Genomic DNA, 17,858 nt, shown 5'->3' with positions numbered 1-17,858 from the left:
ACACACACACACACACACACGCACACGCACACACACGCACACACACACACACACACACACACACACACACACTGAGAGAGAGAGTGTCGAGAGAGAGAGAGAGAGAGAGAGAGAGAGAGAGAAGCAGAAATAAAATTTATAAAGTAAAATGCCACAAAACCAAGCAAATAGTTACAAAAAATGACCTCCTAAAAAAATTGGACAATTGTCACTCAGCCGCATTTACAATACATATAAAATATTTATTCTCATAGCATCAGACCGACAGAAAAAGAGGTATATGAAAAGAAAAAAAAAACCTTGAATCACATCAAATGTTTGTGGCTTTTCTTTTTTTTTTGTGAGTTGTAACTAAACGTGCATTATTGATCGAACGCTGCACGGGAGGTCAACGATTGCTCCATATGCATGCACAGCTCCATCACATGCGGACCACCGCCTCACGTGGCACAAGCTTAACTCATACCTAATCCAGCCAGCCAGCCAACCAGCCAGCCATTCTCCCTTCATCCGTCCATCCGTCCGTCCTGCATCCTCCCATCAGTCATCAATTTAAGCTCTTTGGGATTAATTCTCATGTTGACGTCTTTACACACAGAAAAAAAAACCTCTCCCTGCCTTTATGGAACCGCCCAATCAAACCATCGCTAGATTTCTTCTTCTTCGACTTCTTTGAACAAGGTCGACTTTGGGAGAAAAAGGTTGACATTTTGAAAAAGAAGTCCACAAAAATAAATTCCTGGAGGATGTCTCAAGGTTGTCACTTGTTGCTCATCAGGATTTACATCTGACGTGGAATTTCCATGATCCCTCTGGACCCCCCCGCCCCCCGCATACACACAAATCGTACGTTAGTTGGTCACATGGCAATTGATAAATGAATGTACTGTATAATCAAATATATAAACACACAGCAAAAAACAATAAGGAAAAAATGTACGTAAAAAAAATGCTTAGAAAATTGAAATAAAATAAAATCACAGTGCCCTCTGGTGGATGGGAGTATGTGGTGCATGGACGTGAAGCCTGTGGCTTTGCGTGGCAGGCTCTTAAAATGTCTCAGAAAGGGCATATTTCCTCCTTTAAAAAAAAAATTAGTGGTTCTCAAACTTTTTACACCACCTAAAAAAAATTATACTTATCCTCAGGAGTGTCGCGGGCATGCTGGAGCCTTTCCCCGCCGTCTTCGGGCAGTCTGTGAGGTATGCCCTGAACTCGTTCCCAGCCAACCACAGGGCACACAGAGATCAACGACAACCATTCACACTCTTAATCGCAATCATGAATATTTACTCTTAGTTAAGTCTAAAATAAATCAAATCTGAGTACAAGTTGGCCCACCCCTCTTAAGCCTATAACCGAATGCACTTTTGATATCATGACGAAAGTTGAAGAGGCGCGGTCAGAGGCGTGGTCATGAAACCAGCTCAAAGTTCGCATTCTTAAGGATGCAAGTTGGAGGAGTTCGACACTCAGGTGGCCTTTGACGTCACCGGAAGCGTCTGCGTGCGTGCGTGTTCGCGTGCGTGTTTGTGAGCAAGCGAAAATTGTGCAAAAGTTTTCAAAAGTTTTCATCGGCAGCAGCAGTAAGCATGCACGCGCAAATCTCGAAAGCGTGCACGAGGAGCAGCAGCCTTGGGAGTCGCCTGTGGGGCGTTTGCGTTTGTGGGAAAACATCGACGGTACAACGCGGTTGCGCGGGCGATTCACGCGAGGCGGCGGCGGAACGCTACGGCCGAGCCTTCGCGGCGGCCCGGGACCGGCCGGAGCAGTACTGGGCCGAAGTGGGTCAGGACATACGCTGGTTCGAACCATGGAGCAAAACTTTGCACGTGGAGGACCCGGTGTTCCCCAACTGGTAGGTTTATTTGGGCGCGGGGTGGCTAAGGAAAAAACGACGCTTGGAATTGGAACGTGAACGCACCACTAGCCCATGACAATAACACGTCCGCTTGTAAACCTCGATTTTGAGTGCAAAACACCGATGTGACGGTTAAAATTGTCTTCCTTTTCGCTTAGGAAGGGCCCGTTGTCAAAATGTAAAGCAAACGCAAAACGTCCCGTGGGGTTAGTAGAAAAACGACCCACCAAATCACAACAAACGAATCAAAACAAGAGTGAAGAGCAAAACAAAAGCAATCCACTAAGGGGCGCCGACTTGTTTTGCATGCAATAGCTCACCAAAGTACTAAATAGTTAATTAACAAAACTAACTATTTTAGAATTAGATAACCCGTGACAATCACAAACAGAAAACTGTCCAAGTTTGTCTCAGTCTCGAAAATACGTCTTTTAAATGAAACTGGAAATGTTTTCATTTACAGGCTATATTCCTCAGGATTTTTAAATATAATTTGTTGTGGTGTGCATGTCTGTATTTCATTTTTGTCTGTGAGGTTTGTGGGTGGCAAGCTAAACATGTGTTACAACGCTGTGGATCGTCACGTGGAAGGCGGCCGCGGCGAGCAGGCGGCCATCATCTACGACAGCCCTGTGACCAGCACCAAGTGTATCATCACCTACCGGGAACTCCAGGACCAGGTAACTTGCGTTTCAAACTACGGAATCCATCCACCACAGTCAATAAAGCAGTGGCAAAAAAGTAGTAACCATGTATCAGGATTACTGTACTGTAATATTTTTGTGTGAACCACAAAAACATGGCCCAATGGTCATTAAGTCATTCAATTTCATGGATCAAATCTTGGCTTTTTGTGTGTTTTTTTTTTTTTTTTTTAATATTTGTATTTTGCCTCAGGTGTCACGGCTCGCCGGCGTTCTGGTGAAGAACGGGGTTGGCAAAGGTGACCTGGTGGTCATCTACATGCCGATGGTGCCCCAGGCCATGTTTGCCATGTTGGCGTGCGCCCGCATCGGCGCACCGCACAGCCTGATCTTTGGCGGCTTTGCTTCCAAAGAGCTGTCGGTGCGCATCGATCACGCCAAGGTGAGACAGGAACGTCGCCAGGGTAAATGTAAACACGGGCCTTGTCATCCATAGAGGTGGTTGCAAAAAAGAAATTTGTCCAATTTGCATATGTCAATAACATGTAACGTAGGTGCAAGTGGAATTGGAAGAAGCCAAATATTTGACTTTTTTTTTTGCAGCCCAAAATGATCGTGACCGCCTCGTTTGGGATCGAGCCGGGCCGCCAGGTGGCCTACGTGCCACTGGTGGAAAAGGCCTTGGAACTCAGCTCTCACAGGCCATCCAAAGTACTCGTCTACTGCAGAGCCAACATGGTGAGGAACTTTTGGAAGACCAGAATACTTGGTGTCGACATTTTTGCGTCCAAGTACGTATGCAAGGTCCAGAAATGTACAGGTACCATGTGCTAAAGGTTCCAAGAACTTTGATTTCAAAAGCGCCGATGGACACAATTGAGTCCCAAGTCATATGCCAGTATGTTAAAGTGCCTGGAATTTTCTATGAAAATGTGACTCGATGCACGCACCGTTTGTGTCCTTGCAGGAGAAAGTGTCGGTGAGGGGGGACTTGTCTCTGGACTGGGATGAGGAGATGGCGGCCGCGCGGCCCCACGATTGCGTCCCCGTCCCCTCAGACCACCCGCTCTACATCCTGTACACGTCCGGCACCACTGGAACGCCCAAGGTCTCCAAACTGGAGTTTGTGTAAAATAAACCACATTGCATACATACTTAGCAAAAGTCAATTTGCGATTTTTATTTTATTTTTTGTGCAAAAAAACCCCCTAAAAATCAAATTGCACATTATTTGTGGAAAATTATTGTTGCGAATCAAACGTCATTTTGGAAATGATGGAAGCCACTGATGCAATAATTGTTGTTTTTGCCGCTCAGGGTGTGGTGAGGGACACCGGTGGGTGCGCCGTGATGCTGAAGTGGACCATGTCCAACATTTACGGACTTCAGCCCGGCGAAGTAAGTGCACGTTAGCTTATTTTGTGCATGTGTTAGCGTGGCGGCTAACCTGCGGCGGCAGGTTTGGTGGGCGGCGTCGGACCTGGGCTGGGTGGTGGGCCACTCGTACATCTGCTACGGCCCGCTCCTGCACGGAAACAGCAGCATCCTCTACGAGGGCAAGCCCGTGGGAACCCCGGACCCCGGCGCCTTCTTCCGCGTCCTCGCCGAGCACGGCGCCGCCGCCATGTTCACCGCGCCCACTGCCGTGCGGGCCATCCGCCAGCAGGACCCCCGCGCCCGAAGCGGGGCGGCCTACCCCCTCCCCAGGTAGTGGGCGAAATCTCCCGCGCCGCCCTCACATCCGCCCGGGATGCTGCGATTGACGGGTTTGTCCTCCCAGGCTGCGCGCCGTCTTCTTGGCCGGGGAGCGTTGCGACGTGGAGACGCTGGAATGGGCCAAGAGAAGCTTCGGGGCTCCCGTGCTGGATCACTGGTGGCAGACGGGTAAAAAAAAAAAAACAACAACTTCAAACTCACAATTGCGCTCATCCTAAACACTTTTTGATTTTGGCCGATTTTTTTCTCAGTTTTATAGAAAAGTTAAACTAAGACTAAAGGACAAAGGATAGTCAAGAGATCAAATGTTCTGCCTGTAATTCATATCTGTATTGTGATTTGGATGTCACCATTTTGCCACACGTGGTTCTTCTACTTGCTGTTCTGCCATTTTGAAAGCTAATCCGTGCGCTATTTTTGGAGGCGGAGGTGGCCGCTGATGTCATCGGTGTTGCCGGGCAACAAATGTGCGTTTGCCAGCTGTTCTCAGACCTTTGATGGGCAACCGGCGTGCGGTCCCCCCGTCTTCATTGTGTTGCCAAATAAAATGGCCCTTCATTAAAAACGCACGCCCACCGATGGTGCACAATGTTAATTGCAGTGTGAAGTGCACTCACTTTGTGTCACGCCGTCTTTCATGGCACACGTGAGCCGGGAGATGGTCCCTGGGGCACAAAAATAAGAAATGCCAATAAACACAAGGCGTGAGGAAGGAAGGCAGGAGGAAAAAAAGAAGAAAGGTAAAGACAGACTAAAGACAAAAAAAAAGGAACAGGGCTCAAGGCAAGTGGTGGAGTAAAGCAAGGAAAAAGGAAGGAAGAACTAAAGATGCGAAAGAAGGCCTGAGAATTGAAAGAAGTGGAAAAGAGACAGATTAGAAGCAAGGACTGAAAGAAGGAAGGAACGGAAGAATAGACGGGGAAAGAACAGCAGCAGGGAAGGATTTAGAATGTCATGGAAAGACGAAGGAAGAGGAAGGAGTTCAAATACACGGCAGGGAATGACAACAACACAGCATGGAACCATGGGGGAAAGAGGAAAGCAGGACTTCAAGACACATCTGAAGGCAAAATGGAACCAGATAGGAACCATGTCAAAATGATGAGGATTATTATTGTGATTGTTGTTTCAGAGACGGGCTCTCCCATCACATCCACGTGCATCGGCCTGGCCAACTCACTGACGCCCCCCGCAGGCCAGGCCGGCAAACCCGTGCCAGGCTATGACGGTATGATTCAAACCCTGACCACCAAAAAAAAAAAAAAAAATGTATATATAAAATAAACACTGTCTTCATTTTTGAAGTGACGGTGATTGACAACCACATGCGACGGGTGAAGCCGGGAACTCTGGGAAACATTGTGGTAAGGTAAGCGTCTTCATCTTCATCATCGTCATGTGACCCGTTTACTGTCTGTTTTGGCCACGCGTATACCCCACATGGAGCTACTGCCACGAAACATTTTTTAAGGCGTTATTTTAAGAGGGGCAACAGCTGCGGGAGCCATTAAATCTGCTACAGGGACAAGGACCGTTTCATTAATCAAAACTGGGTGTTTTGTTGGCGCTTTGATGAGAGAGAGAGAGAGAGAGAGAGAGAGAGAGAGAGAGAGAGAGAGAGAGAGAGAGAGAGAGAGAGAGAGAGAGATAGATAGATAGATAGATAGATAGATAGATAGATAGATAGATAGATAGATAGATAGATAGATAGATAGAGATAGAGAGAGAGAGAAAACGGGTAAGGATGTGAAGACAAGATTGAAGGAAGCTAAAATGAGACGGCAAGATGTCAAAAAAGGACTGGAGGAAGGAGAAACGAGAAAGTGAGGGAGGACATCAGGACACATTTGAAGGATGTGGAAAAGACCTACTTTGAGATCCTTCTCAAAGTAGGATGTAAGAAAGGAAAACGGGAAAGGATGAGATTGATGAACGGCATTTGAGAGCCAACTTTGAAGCCACAAGAGGACCTGTTGTCATCTATTTCTTGCGTACTGTGTGCAGATTACCTCTGCCACCCGGTGCCGCTTCCTCCCTGTGGCAGAACTCGGATCTGTTCAAGCGGCTCTACTTCACTAAATTCCCGGTGGGTTTGTGGATGGAGCGGTGCCAGGTTTCCCCCTGGTGGACAAAAGCGGCAAGAATATGATTGAGAATGGAACTTACTCACACTGCTGCTTGTCCTCGAATCAGGGCTACTACGACACCATGGATGCCGGCTTCGTGGACCCGGAGGGCTTCCTGTACATCATGTCGCGCTCTGACGATGTCATCAATGTGGCTGGACATAGGCTGTCCACAGGAGCTTTGGAGGAGGTAAGAGTGTATCCCCATGATGCCTCAATGCGTTCGCCTGATTTATGTGGCACATTCGCTCCATAAACCAACGTTATGTCAACGTGCAAGAGAGCCGTCAGAAGATTATTATGATTTTTTTTTTTTTTGCAGTCGGTTTTGCAGCACCCGGCAGTGGCCGACTGCGCCGTGGTGGGCTTGGAGGACCCGCTGAAGGGCCACGTACCCCTCGCCTTGTGCGTGCTCAAAAGCGGTGAGGGGGTGCCCGAAACTGACGAACATCCCCAAAACAAAGCAAAAGGTTTGATTGGGTCTCATTGGTGTCCTCAGGCGTGCAGCAGTGCCAAGAGGAGGTAGCGCGCGAGACGGTGAAGCTGGTCCGGGACACTGTGGGACCCGTCGCCGCCTTCCGGAAGGTTCTTTTCGTCCGCGGGCTACCAAAGACACGATCCGGGAAGATCCCGCGCGCCTCATTGGGAAATCTGGTCAACGGGAAGCCGTACAAGGTACATCCAACATCACCTCCGCGCACACGGTTTCGTTGGGAATGTCGGGTCCTTGAAGGGAGCGGGAGGTTGCTATGACAACCGTGTAACATTTCTACGCAGATCTCGCCCACCATCGAGGACCCCGAAGTGTTCGAGGAGATCGAGAAAGCTCTGAGGTCGCATGTTGCCTGAACTCAGCGTGGCCAACAAGTCAAGTCGAGTTACCTTTCACTTCAGTTTAGCGCAGGTGTCGCCCATCCAGCCTGTTTTCCATGTCTCGCTGCTCCATCGCCCCCGATTAAAAATGATCAGGATCGTTATAAGGCTTCTGCAAAGCTTGCCGACGAGTTGAGCATTTGAACGGGGTGTGTTGCAGGAGGGGACATTTTGAAAACCGGCTGGATTGGGGCACGCCTGAAGAGTTGAAAGAGCGGCAGTGAAGACTCATCTGAAAAGGAGGAAGGAAGAGATGAGATGTAAAAAAAAAAAAAAAAAACTGCAAAAAGACCTCAAGCAATTTTTTAAATGTGAAGTTCTCATAATGATATGAAGTTTAAAATAAGTTAAGCTGATCGTAAATATAAAAGAAGCCAGTGAAAATGAAAACAAAATGTAGCAGGTTCAAAATTTCAGTAAGCAGCTCACAAATTTTAAAAAATGAAGCCATTTCAAATTAAAAATGCAAGCTCAAGACATTTGTTTACATTTTGTACATTTTTTTAAATGAAACTCCATCCACTCACAGTAGTTTATCCTTGTATTTTTTTTTTTTTTGCTCAACACTTACTTTGAGGTTTTTTCACCGACGTACATACGTACAAAGAAGTCAGAAATAAATCAAAAAGTATCCACACAAAATGGAACCATGAGGATGTTCTTGTTCGTGCAAATTGAAAGACTTCCAAAAACAAAACAAACAGAAAGTTAGGTCTCGCTCCCAAGCGTTTTTTTTTTTTTTTTTTAACACACTCACACGCGCACGCTCACACACACACACACACATGATGAGCTGAGGTCATTTTCCCGTTAAGTCACTTAGGGTTGTTCTCGCTCGTGTGCTTGTTAGTCCTCCGGCCACAAGAGGGCAGCGGCAACATCCTCTTATCAAGTACAATATTGGCCCCCCTCCAAAAATGGGAAAAAAAAAGACTTACACACAAAAAAAGTTTGCCAGGGTCCAAGAGCAGCATATTATTTATCTTTGTTTCCACTAACTTCATGTTTGCTCTTTTTTTTTTTTTACACATATAATAAAAAGTCATATTAATATCAATTTACATAACCTACTTTAAATACACAGTACGCTTTCGGAAAATGGCGACCAGCCCGCTGCAGGAGGGAAACTCAACGCCATTTTATTTTTGTGGCTGTGGCAGCTCATCAAAATCCCTGACTTGATCCAAAGTGGATGCTATCGGCGTTGAAAATGCAAATGTTGCACAATTTGAACTTCATTGATTCCAACTTTTGCCAATCAACTTTTTCAAAACAGGTCTCATTGGAAACCTGGCGAAATGTAGAAAGTAAAACGAGTGAGGAACTCAAGGCCGTTTTACTTTTGTAGCTATGGGAGGCCACCAAAATCACCAAACTTTACCAAATGTTTTGAAACTTTACCAAATGTTTTGAACTTGTTTTATTCCAATTTTTGCCAATTTTATTTTTTCTCAAAATGGGGCTCATTTAAAAATTGGTGATGTGAAGAGTGTGAATCACGGAAGAGACTCAGTGCGATTATAGTTTTATGGCAATGGGAAGCCACCAAATTCATCAACTTGACCATAAAGCGAGTACAGCCTCTGCAGTCAAAATGGCCGTTTTGGACATGTCAAACCATATATATCTGCCAATTTGTGCCAATAAAAATTTTTAAAATGGCTTTTAAAAGTTATTTTTATTTATTTATTTTTTTTGAGTTTAGCACCGGAGGGGGCAGCAGGCTGGCGTCCACATTTGAGAAACAGAAGGTGGGCTGGTGCGATAGGCAGAGGGACGAGGGGCTTCTTGGCAGTGCAAGGTTATCCCGATGGCGTAGCCCTCCGACACCCCCCAACCTCACCCACGGGGGAAAACACCCCCAGGTGGGTGGGCCCATCCGGCAGCTCCGTTCAGAACTGGGCCTAAGAAAAACAAAAGAATGAGTCATACGGCTGTCTCCAACTTCGCAGGCCGCGTGCAGCGAAGGCCGCGTTTCTCAGCCGCGTGTGGTTTCCAAATTCCAGAAAGCCGATTCGTAGGCTGGGTCCTTCCACGCCTTCGGAGGCCCCGTGGCCTGCCTCGGCCGTGGTGAATATGGACAGACGTCATGTGAATTTGGACGCCGTGTACGTTCGACTCGCGCCGGAAGTGACGTCACGCGGCCGTGAAAACGCAGCCTTCGGACAACGCGGTTTGCATTTGAACCCAGTCTGTGAGAATGTTGCATGGGGACGTTCTTTTTTTTTTCTGGCCTTGTTGACCGAATTAGTTTTGAGTATTTTCGTGCATCTCAAAATGGCAACGTGACTCATCTGAGCTTGGCGCGCAATAAAGGCGAGCCTTGATCGCAAAGATGCGCCAAGCCTCCGGAAAAAAAAAAGGCTCATCTCATGCCTCGCCTCCTTTGAAATCTGATGCCAAACATGAAGAAGAAGAAAAAAAAAAAAAAGAAGCGGCGGTGGGCGGCCAATGTTGTTCTGTGTGTTACATACAGCGGTACACTTTAAGGTCCATCTCCTCAGCACGAGTAGGTTCTCACCGTGGAGCTGTCCAGGCGCTGAATCGGCAACGCTCCCGCTGTGGACAGGGACAATAGGGGGCGATAAAAAGATCATCATCAGCATCCAGGCGGGCAACAATCACACAAGCAAAGACAACACTTGAGGGCAGGGTGGGCAAAATGGAGGCTGCGCCAGCCACGTGTGGCTCATTTCTTTCCTGAATGTGCTCCAGCGAGCAAGAGTGCTGTCATATCAGGAAAGTAGTCGCAACAAAAAGTTGTGCCTTGAGATGTGATTTTTAATTCATTCCGTGACCACAGTTGTAACTCAAAACACTGAAATGGAAATATCAGTCATGAATTACAGCCTTCCCACCTGCCAAAATATTGAAACAAGTCATTTTTTTTTTTATAAGACACTTTTGATGTATAACATTCTAATACAGTTGATCAGTTGTCAGATTTTGTTCTTTTTTTGCCCTAAGTATCTGTGGCTGGTATTGGAAGTCTCTACAAGCATTCGATACCTTAAAGTAAGGCCTGTATCGGCCGATACCGACTCCTGGTATCAGTATGGCCCATTCCTAAAAAATGTACAAGAATTACATCATTACACAGACGAGTTGTAGCTAATTTTTTTTTTTTGTTTCAATTCAACCATCGTTGTGCTGCTCCTTTTGGCCATCGGGGGCAGTATAAGACAGCTATGTACTGTACATGGAGATTGGAACAACACTGCAACTTGTGTGTGGCATCTTTAAACTGCCATCATCGCAACACAAACCATCTTAAAGTACAAGGCTGTTTGGAACAAAGAGGTGATTGGGGGAACGGGGGCAGGGGGGTTGACCACGACACTCACGGTCGACTTTGACCAGGGGGCAGTACACGTCATAGCTGACCTTAGAACCAATCCAAATACACGTCGTCCAGCGCCTCGTTAAGGACTGCCGAGCGGCCGGAGGAGAACAGGAAAAGACAAGTTTGGCCGGATGCGAGACAAGATGGCGGGAGGAAATGGCGGCTTACCGTCGGGCGGGAGCCTCCGCGAGTGGCCCGACGTGGCGGTGAGACGGAAGCCGGCCGGAAGAGTTTCGGCCGAGCCGGGCATCATGCTGATGCCGTGCACGTCCCGCGGCGGAAACTGCCGCCTCCACGACGGGCCGCGGAAGTCTTTGTCGTCGCACTGTTGTGACACATGGCGATTAATGGCCATTGGACGTTTACGACTCGATCACAAGACGGCAATGAGAGCTGCTCTCACCTCGTCCAGCCGCCGCTCGGTGCCCAGCGCCAACAGATTATTGTACTCGCGCTCCAGAATCTGACGGGCCTGATGATGCAAACGTGGACCCAAATTGGTGGGAGTTATTTTTAGCAGGCGCGGTGGCGCGATCATGGCTAGAGGGATGCTTTTGAACGGGCAAGCCGCGGCGTCCGTGATTGCGTGCGATTACTTGAGTGTTTTGGTTGGGGATCTGGAGGAGCAGTGCCAGGCTGCTGTAGTCAAAGTTGTCGTCCAGGGCGACCAGCGCTCCGTGCACGCCACTCTCGTGCAGGATACCGGCGTAGTCCCGCAGGCCGATACTCTGCACCCAGCGGACCATCCGCTCGTTGCTCCACACCAGGACATCTTGAAGGAAAAATACAGATTTCTTTTTTTTTTTTTCCAGGTAGGGGTTTGTCTGTGATGGAATGGCGCCTTTCTACGACCTCTCATTTCGTGCTGGCTCGTCTCCCGCCGCCGTTCCAACTCTTTCCGGTCGTAGTTGAGCTTCTTTAGACACATGATGCCATATTGTAAACTTGTTCTGAAATCACACAAAATGGTAAAACATGACTCATAGGAAACGGCCGCGTCGTGCATCAAAATCCCGGCGCGCCCGCGACCCTCGTGATGATAAAGCCCAGATATCAATACCGAATCACAGCGACTTTGATGGGTTACCTGTGGAAGCTGTCCACCATTTTGAGATGCACCCTCAGGTCCTTCTTGGTCAGGTGGTCCAGCATGCGCGCGTCCACCAGGCACTCCATGAAGTAGCTGCGGTACTGAGGTAGTCCGAGACTGGGCAGCCACTCGTTGCCGATCCACTCGTGGTTCATGTCGCCGTAGGCAAGCGTCTGGACGACAAATACGGGATGAATGTTTGAAAAAAAATATCCGGGAGAGCGCAAGTGTCCCAGCCGAGGGCGCTCTTGCGCCGGCAATAATCCCGGCAGGCCTGGTTTGTTTTCCCTTACCTGTGCCCAGCTCCCCTCTTCCGACTGGGATTTCTGAGTAAGACAAAGAGACAATTCAATGTTCGTCAGCATGACTGGCTAGAAGCAGAAGCTCACCACAGAAGGGGTTCACATGGCTCAAGGAAAAGGGCGGTAGCGTTAAAGCGTCGCAGGAGCACCGACTGACCGTTTTGGAGGGGGCCGCCATGGTCTCCATCTCCTCGTGGGTCACCCACACGTTGCCTGACGGCTACGAGGGCGGTGCCGCGGAGACGGAGCGGCGATGGCGGGGTGCGGTGGTAGTGGATGTCCAGCAGGAGGCGCAAGCAGTGTTAAAGAAGAAGAGCAGCGCCACTGTAAGCCAACAGTGTTAAAGCATCACAGTCAAGACCACCAAAAGGCCCGGCGGCAAGGGAGGAGGGGTGGGGGGGTGCGGTAGTTGGGGTTGACGAGACTCAACACAACACACATGCACGCTAAAGCCAATTACAGCGAATCCACGATTTATCGCGGCGGGGGGGATACAGGCCAGACCCACCTGTGTTGGGTGAAAATCTGTCATATGGAGAAGTCCACTAGCTGAATGCGAAAGTCAAGCGAAACGCCATAAACGGGCTACCGAAATTAGCAGTGATGTTACCGTGAGTCTAAAACTCGACCATGGGGCGAACAATGAACAGCGATTTAGCGGGGGCAACGCGACGGCGACAACACAGAGCACAAGAAAACAACAACAAGAGACAAGCCGGCTCCTTATTTTGAGGACTCACAGTTCTGGAGGTAGGGGGCGCCGACGGGCTGGTGAGCGAGACCATTTCCTGGATGGCCAGCCGCAGTTTGAGTCGGTGCAGGGGGTTGCTGATGCCGATCTCACGCTGGATCTCCGTGTCGGACAGCGCCGACATGATGGCGCCGCTCTTCACGTTGGCGCGACAGGCCGCCACGTACCAGGCCGGCATTCCCAGCCACAGCTCCAAACGCACGAGAGGCCACAGGTGATTGGGCCCGCTACGACTGGTTTTATCGCTGCCATGCCATTTCATGAGATGTGGAGGCGTCCGAGCGCCAGCTCACCTCCAACCAGGCGACCACGGTGGGTCCGTCCCACTGCGCGAAAGGTAAGCCCTTCCTCCTGGCTTCTTCCAGCAGCTCGTGTCTACGTGGGCAGAGGAGACAGATGAACGCATCACTCAGATGGAGCGCATTTATTTGCCCCCCCCACCGCGACTCTTCATCCCCTACCCCCACTCTCCTGCGGCGACGGTTTTATTTCCCAAAGCACAGCAGCAAAGGGCAAGTGTTTATCATCCGTGATCGCCCACGTGATGCCGGCGGCTTTTATTACCCGGGCGACATTTCTCTCCCACCTACTGAAGTTGAGTGGACTTTGCATGCGGAAGCACAATTCCTCCCCGAGTTAACTTGTTACTTTTTTTTTTTTTTAAGTTTATTTCAATAATGCATCAATTCGTCTTCAAGATGCTCCACTTTGCCTAGTGCATCCCCCCCAGCCCCCCCGCCGCCCCTTCTGCTCCTATACTTGAGTGCGAGAGTGCCAAGCAGCGACTCCCACGCGCTTGAATAAGAAAAAAGTTCTCACCAAGAATATACGGGCATCCTTGATACAATGGATTGTCCCTCAACGCGAACCTGAACTGACAGATGAACTGTGGTCACTTCCTGTTGGGGCAAAGGTCACCCCGCAGTACTTTGGTCTATAAAGCTGGTCGCTTTGGACCAAAATGGCTGGCTTCCTGCGTCTTTTCGCACATCGCTTCTTGAGACCTTTTGGTGGGTCTACTCGAGCTGGACATGTATTCCGAATGTTCTGCGGCTAAATAAAATTGGCTTCGGGGGCCAGACTTGAAATTTTTTTTTTTCCCCCTCAACTTTGACCTTGTACACTCGACTCATTCGAGTTTCCCGTTTCACGGCAAGTCATCAAACGCCGTCGACGTACTCCACCCACATGCAAAGACAACATCTCAAATTTCACGCACCCCCAAAAAAATTCACACAGTATCTTGCAAAGTGAAATCATTCCTGGCACGGAAGGCCGTCAGAAAAAAAACAAAAAAAAAAAAACAGATCAAATGGACACAACACAGCACGGAAAGTGTTTCCAAACGCAAGCGCTTTGGGTCTTCTTCCATCCAGCACATGAGGTCACAGCTCATGTTTGCATGTTCAGCTCGGGTCTAAGAATGCATGACGACTGAACATAGCTGGGGAAAGGGAAGTAAGGAAACAGTTATGAAAAAAAAAAAAAATCATATCGGAAATCATAAACCCAAAACATACCCACACACAAATAAAGACACAAAAATTGGAGCGGACGGCATTCCAGGAGTGAAAAGCAGATCCAGCTGTCAATCAGTTGTTAGAAGGAAGACGGGGCAGGGAAAGACAGAAAGAAAGAAAGAAAGAAAGAAAGAAAGAAAGAAAAGGAAAGAAAGGAAGGAAGGAATGGCCTTCTCCGAGGAGGGGGACGAGAGAGCGAAGACAGGACACGATGTATGACGGTGGAGGTCAGCGGTGCGTCCTGCCCACTTACCCGCTTTGTTAGAGGCGAAGGGAGAAGAGAGAAAAAAGTACAAAGCAATTAGATGACATTTCGAGCATCCGGCACAGACACACACAAAAAACAAAAACAAAAAAAACCCAACAACCCTGACTCAAGTCTCGTGCGTTGGCGGGAAGTCAAACATCGTTGCTGCATTTCTCCAGAGAGACCCAAAAACAACAACAACAACAACAACAACAACATGGAAAGCCGTTTCAGCGTTTCTTGCACGTCCTTAATATTCAGCTTAAGGGTCCACGTGCAGTCATTCTCCGCGTCCGAGTACACAGACCTTAAGCCGGACACGACCGATACGGAATGACGACTCCAACAGCAAACCAACGACGACGACCAGAGCACAGCGATGGAGCAAGATGCCGAAACGGGAAGTTGAGGAGCAGGCAGCTAGCTGGCCGGCATGCATGCGTTGTGCGGTGGGGGAAGGGGGGGGGGGATGCAAAAAGGTGGCGATCGTGGGGTCGGGCGCTCTCGGGCCCGGGCGCCGCCAAGACGAAGTCCGTGCGGCGGAAACAGCAGAAGAAGAGCGAGGACGAGGAGGAGGAGGAGGAGGAGCGGGACGACCACATGCGAGGCAAAGGGCATTCATGGTTAGGCAAGGCAAACCCAGCGAAACAATCACTTGACACGGTCCACCTGCTTCATCGAATGATTTCTCAAGGCTTTTTTTGGGCGCACCAACTCACGATCGACATGCCGACCAAATTTCACGTTCCTCGGTGAAACGGGCTCGGGGTGGCGAGGATCAATGCAAGTGAAATTGGCTGACAAGCAACCCCAAAGGGCCGCTACCAACCAAAATGGCGGCCGCCCCCACCCTCGGTGCCGTTTCAGGCCCGGCTTCTTGATACTTTTTGGTGCGTCTACTCAAGACAAACGCGTCTTCCGAATTTCATGTCGCGAAGTGAAACGGGCTTTGGGCGGCGATTTTTCAAGATGGAGGAGGGGGGTGGGCGCGGGGGGACCTTCTGCAAACGATAACAGCATTCTGAAAATGGAACGCGTGGTCTTCGAGCGCAACTCTTGTCAATTTGAGAAACGGTCAAGATTGAAGGAATGGCTCGATTTCCCTGCGGCAAAAGCTTACTTCTTTCTCAAGCGGCGATCCTTCTCAGCCTGCGCGCCCAGCTTGCCCGGCCCCGCGTCCTGGCCCGCCACGTCCGAGTCCATCATGGTGGCTGCGGACGAACGGCAGGCCGCTCACGGATGAGTCGTACTGCGTTTGATTCGGATCGGCCCGCCGAGGCGACCAACCTTGCGGATCCAGCATGACGTGCCTGTGCGCCAGGTGCGCCAGCCGGCCCTTCTCCTTCTTGCCGAAGAGGCGGCCGATGGACGACTTGATGCCTTTCTTCTTGGGCTGCTTGTGCAGCGAGTCTTGACTGCTGGCCACGCTGCTCAGGGGGCCTTCCGCTTCCAGGCTGGAGAAGGAGGCACAGTGCGGAGAACGCGCTTCGGGTAGCTGTCTCAATTCGAGTATTCAGAAGTTGAGACCGTGGGAGATTTCCAGGCGGGAAAACTCAAAAGGCGTACCCTCGGGCGTCGTTGTGCGAGGACGACGGGAGGGTGCGCGTCATCCGGGCGGCGCGCGGCGTGGTGGGCGGAGATGTCTCGCATTTAATGGTGGCCTTGTCCTCGCGCCCGTCTTCTTCGACCGCCGCGATCTGCTCGGCGGATCATCAAACCGTCAAATCCGAAGATGTCAATCAAAGCCGACAGTGAGAGTATTCGTGCGCCGCACCTTTCTCCTGTGCTTCCGCAAATCGCTGGGCTGTCGGGAGAGACAAAGAAGGCACGAGCGCAGACTTTTGTCACGAGCTTGTTTTTCCACGGTCAGGAAGAAGGGAAGGTTCGTGGAGCAGGCTCATACCGTACCAGGGTCATGACCCCCATGCGCTCCATGTCCCGGGCGGGGCTGCGGGGGTCCAGCTTGGGGGTGGAGTGCCCGCTGGGCGGCGAGGAGGACGCCAGGGAGGAGGCGGTGGCCGAGGCGGTGATGGAGGCCCCGTGGTGGTGGTGGTGGTGGTGCATGCGGGCCAGGTTGAGACCCTCCAGGCTGACGCTGGCCACGCGGCTCTCGATCTCCTCGGCACGCAGCTCCGTCGACTCCTTCTCCTCCTGGATCAGCCTGCGGGGGGGAGCCCGCGCACGGCTTCAGCATCCAAAGTCGGACTCCTTTTCTCGGAGAAGGCGAATAGCAAGGGTGGCCGCATTCCGAGCGGCGAGCCGCCACAAGGGGGCGGGCCGACCCACCGGATCTCCTTGTTGATGGCATCCAGCTGCTCCTGAAGCATCATGGCCAAAGTTTGTGCGTCGGAGTGCCCGCTGGGCGAGAGGAGGTCCATGGAGCTGAACAGCGTCTCCCGGTCGTCGTCGTCCATGTCGGACATCTCCGTGTCGCTCTCAAAATGGTGGCCGCCGCCCACCACGCCCAGCTGCTGCGAGCGCCACTCTTGCTCGCCCAGAGACTTGGCCTGACAAACAAATGCCAAGGCCGTGACTCTGGCGCCTCGAATCAAATCGAAGCGGATCGTTGGGGATGAGCACAGGTTTGTGAATGAATAGTTTGCTCGATTTTGACCGCAAAAGTGTCCGGATGGAGTATTTAGAGCTATTCCAGCAAAATTCTTCTCCTCACCTTGGTTTCCCGCAGGCCCACGCGACCTCGCCTGGGCCTCCGTATGACCTTGGCTGAGCGGTAGTGGTCCGACTGGGTCTCGGCCAGGGAGCCCAGGGAGAATCGGAGCTCGCCCGAAGTGTCCAGGTGAGACCTGCTCAAGAGTTGACGCTCGACATTGCGCAATCGAAACGAATTGAGGCGCGACATCGAATGGAAATGGGGGAGGGGACGGGGGAAGACCCCCCCAAACAAAAACAAGCAGCCTAACCGTGACATGGTGGGCTCCGTGAGGGATCCCGCCCTCAACCTGAACTGGTCCAGCTCCGACCGCAGCTTTTCAATTTCCTCGGCCAAATGCGTCTGCGAGCAAAAAAAATAGTCAGACAGCGTCTATTTTTGAACTCCGGTCATACGCCGAACTCGATGACGATCACCTTCTCGTGTAAGGACTCCTCATACTGCTTCCTGTAGCCCTCCGAGTCTTGGATCAGTAAATTCTGGAGGCAACCCCCCCGACCCGCCCCCAAAACAAAAAAAAACAAAACCAAGGTGAGGAGAAAACGAGGAGGCAAGTGAGAACGCGGTCAGGAGGGAACCTTCTCTTCCAGCGCCGCCATGCGTTCCTTCAGGTGCAGCTGCAAGCGCTCGTTGGACTCGGTGAGGAGGCGGTCCACCGTGTCCGAGAGCCGCTTGTTGTGCTCCTCGTTCATCTTCTCTCGCTGGCGCGCCTGC

At 50.5% G+C, this 17,858-nt stretch overlaps 2 protein-coding genes across 13 annotated transcripts in view; one reads left to right on the top strand and one right to left on the bottom strand.

Annotated features, from left to right (window-relative positions):
* The first annotated feature begins 1,142 nt into the window (after window positions 1–1,142).
* On the top strand, window positions 1,143–7,474 carry acss3 (acyl-CoA synthetase short chain family member 3). Its single transcript, XM_019893647.1, has 15 exons — window positions 1,143–1,858; window positions 2,397–2,541; window positions 2,759–2,947; window positions 3,109–3,243; window positions 3,473–3,613; window positions 3,823–3,903; window positions 3,965–4,212; window positions 4,286–4,389; window positions 5,354–5,449; window positions 5,527–5,590; window positions 6,226–6,307; window positions 6,415–6,537; window positions 6,670–6,769; window positions 6,847–7,022; window positions 7,125–7,474. Exons 1-15 carry the CDS (start codon window positions 1,593–1,595, stop codon window positions 7,194–7,196), a joined length of 2,022 nt encoding a protein of 673 aa, XP_019749206.1. The 5' UTR covers window positions 1,143–1,592; the 3' UTR covers window positions 7,197–7,474.
* A 492-nt stretch (window positions 7,475–7,966) lies between these two features.
* The window catches only part of ppfia2 (PTPRF interacting protein alpha 2), a 25,612-nt gene continuing 15,720 nt past the window's right edge, over window positions 7,967–17,858 (bottom strand). For 3 of the 12 annotated variants that reach the window (XM_019893606.1, XM_019893603.1, XM_019893612.1), the window contains 19 exons: window positions 17,145–17,277; window positions 16,760–16,980; window positions 16,382–16,634; window positions 16,248–16,277; window positions 16,040–16,170; window positions 15,761–15,927; window positions 15,594–15,684; window positions 14,480–14,482; window positions 13,000–13,081; window positions 12,696–12,896; window positions 12,113–12,175; window positions 11,947–11,979; window positions 11,651–11,826; window positions 11,416–11,513; window positions 11,160–11,335; window positions 10,967–11,035; window positions 10,732–10,888; window positions 9,695–9,779; window positions 7,967–9,124 (listed from right to left, as the gene is read on the bottom strand). In XM_019893606.1, the coding sequence (XP_019749165.1) occupies window positions 9,721–9,779; window positions 10,732–10,888; window positions 10,967–11,035; window positions 11,160–11,335; window positions 11,416–11,513; window positions 11,651–11,826; window positions 11,947–11,979; window positions 12,113–12,175; window positions 12,696–12,896; window positions 13,000–13,081; window positions 14,480–14,482; window positions 15,594–15,684; window positions 15,761–15,927; window positions 16,040–16,170; window positions 16,248–16,277; window positions 16,382–16,634; window positions 16,760–16,980; window positions 17,145–17,277 (2,143 nt within the window). In that variant the 3' untranslated portion in view covers window positions 7,967–9,124; window positions 9,695–9,720. Of the gene's footprint in view, window positions 9,125–9,694; window positions 9,780–10,604; window positions 10,650–10,731; window positions 10,889–10,966; window positions 11,036–11,159; window positions 11,336–11,415; window positions 11,514–11,650; window positions 11,827–11,946; window positions 11,980–12,112; window positions 12,176–12,695; window positions 12,897–12,999; window positions 13,082–14,479; window positions 14,483–15,593; window positions 15,685–15,760; window positions 15,928–16,039; window positions 16,171–16,247; window positions 16,278–16,381; window positions 16,635–16,759; window positions 16,981–17,144; window positions 17,278–17,858 lie in introns of all 12 variants that reach the window. The other 9 variants (XM_019893604.1, XM_019893615.1, XM_019893614.1 and 6 more) reach the window with 6 other exon arrangements.

Source organism: Hippocampus comes, unplaced genomic scaffold (assembly GCF_001891065.2).
Source record: "Hippocampus comes isolate QL1 unplaced genomic scaffold, H_comes_QL1_v1.1 scaffold161, whole genome shotgun sequence".
Taxonomy (NCBI): domain Eukaryota; kingdom Metazoa; phylum Chordata; class Actinopteri; order Syngnathiformes; family Syngnathidae; genus Hippocampus; species Hippocampus comes.
This window is presented reverse-complemented; position numbering and strand designations above follow the sequence as displayed.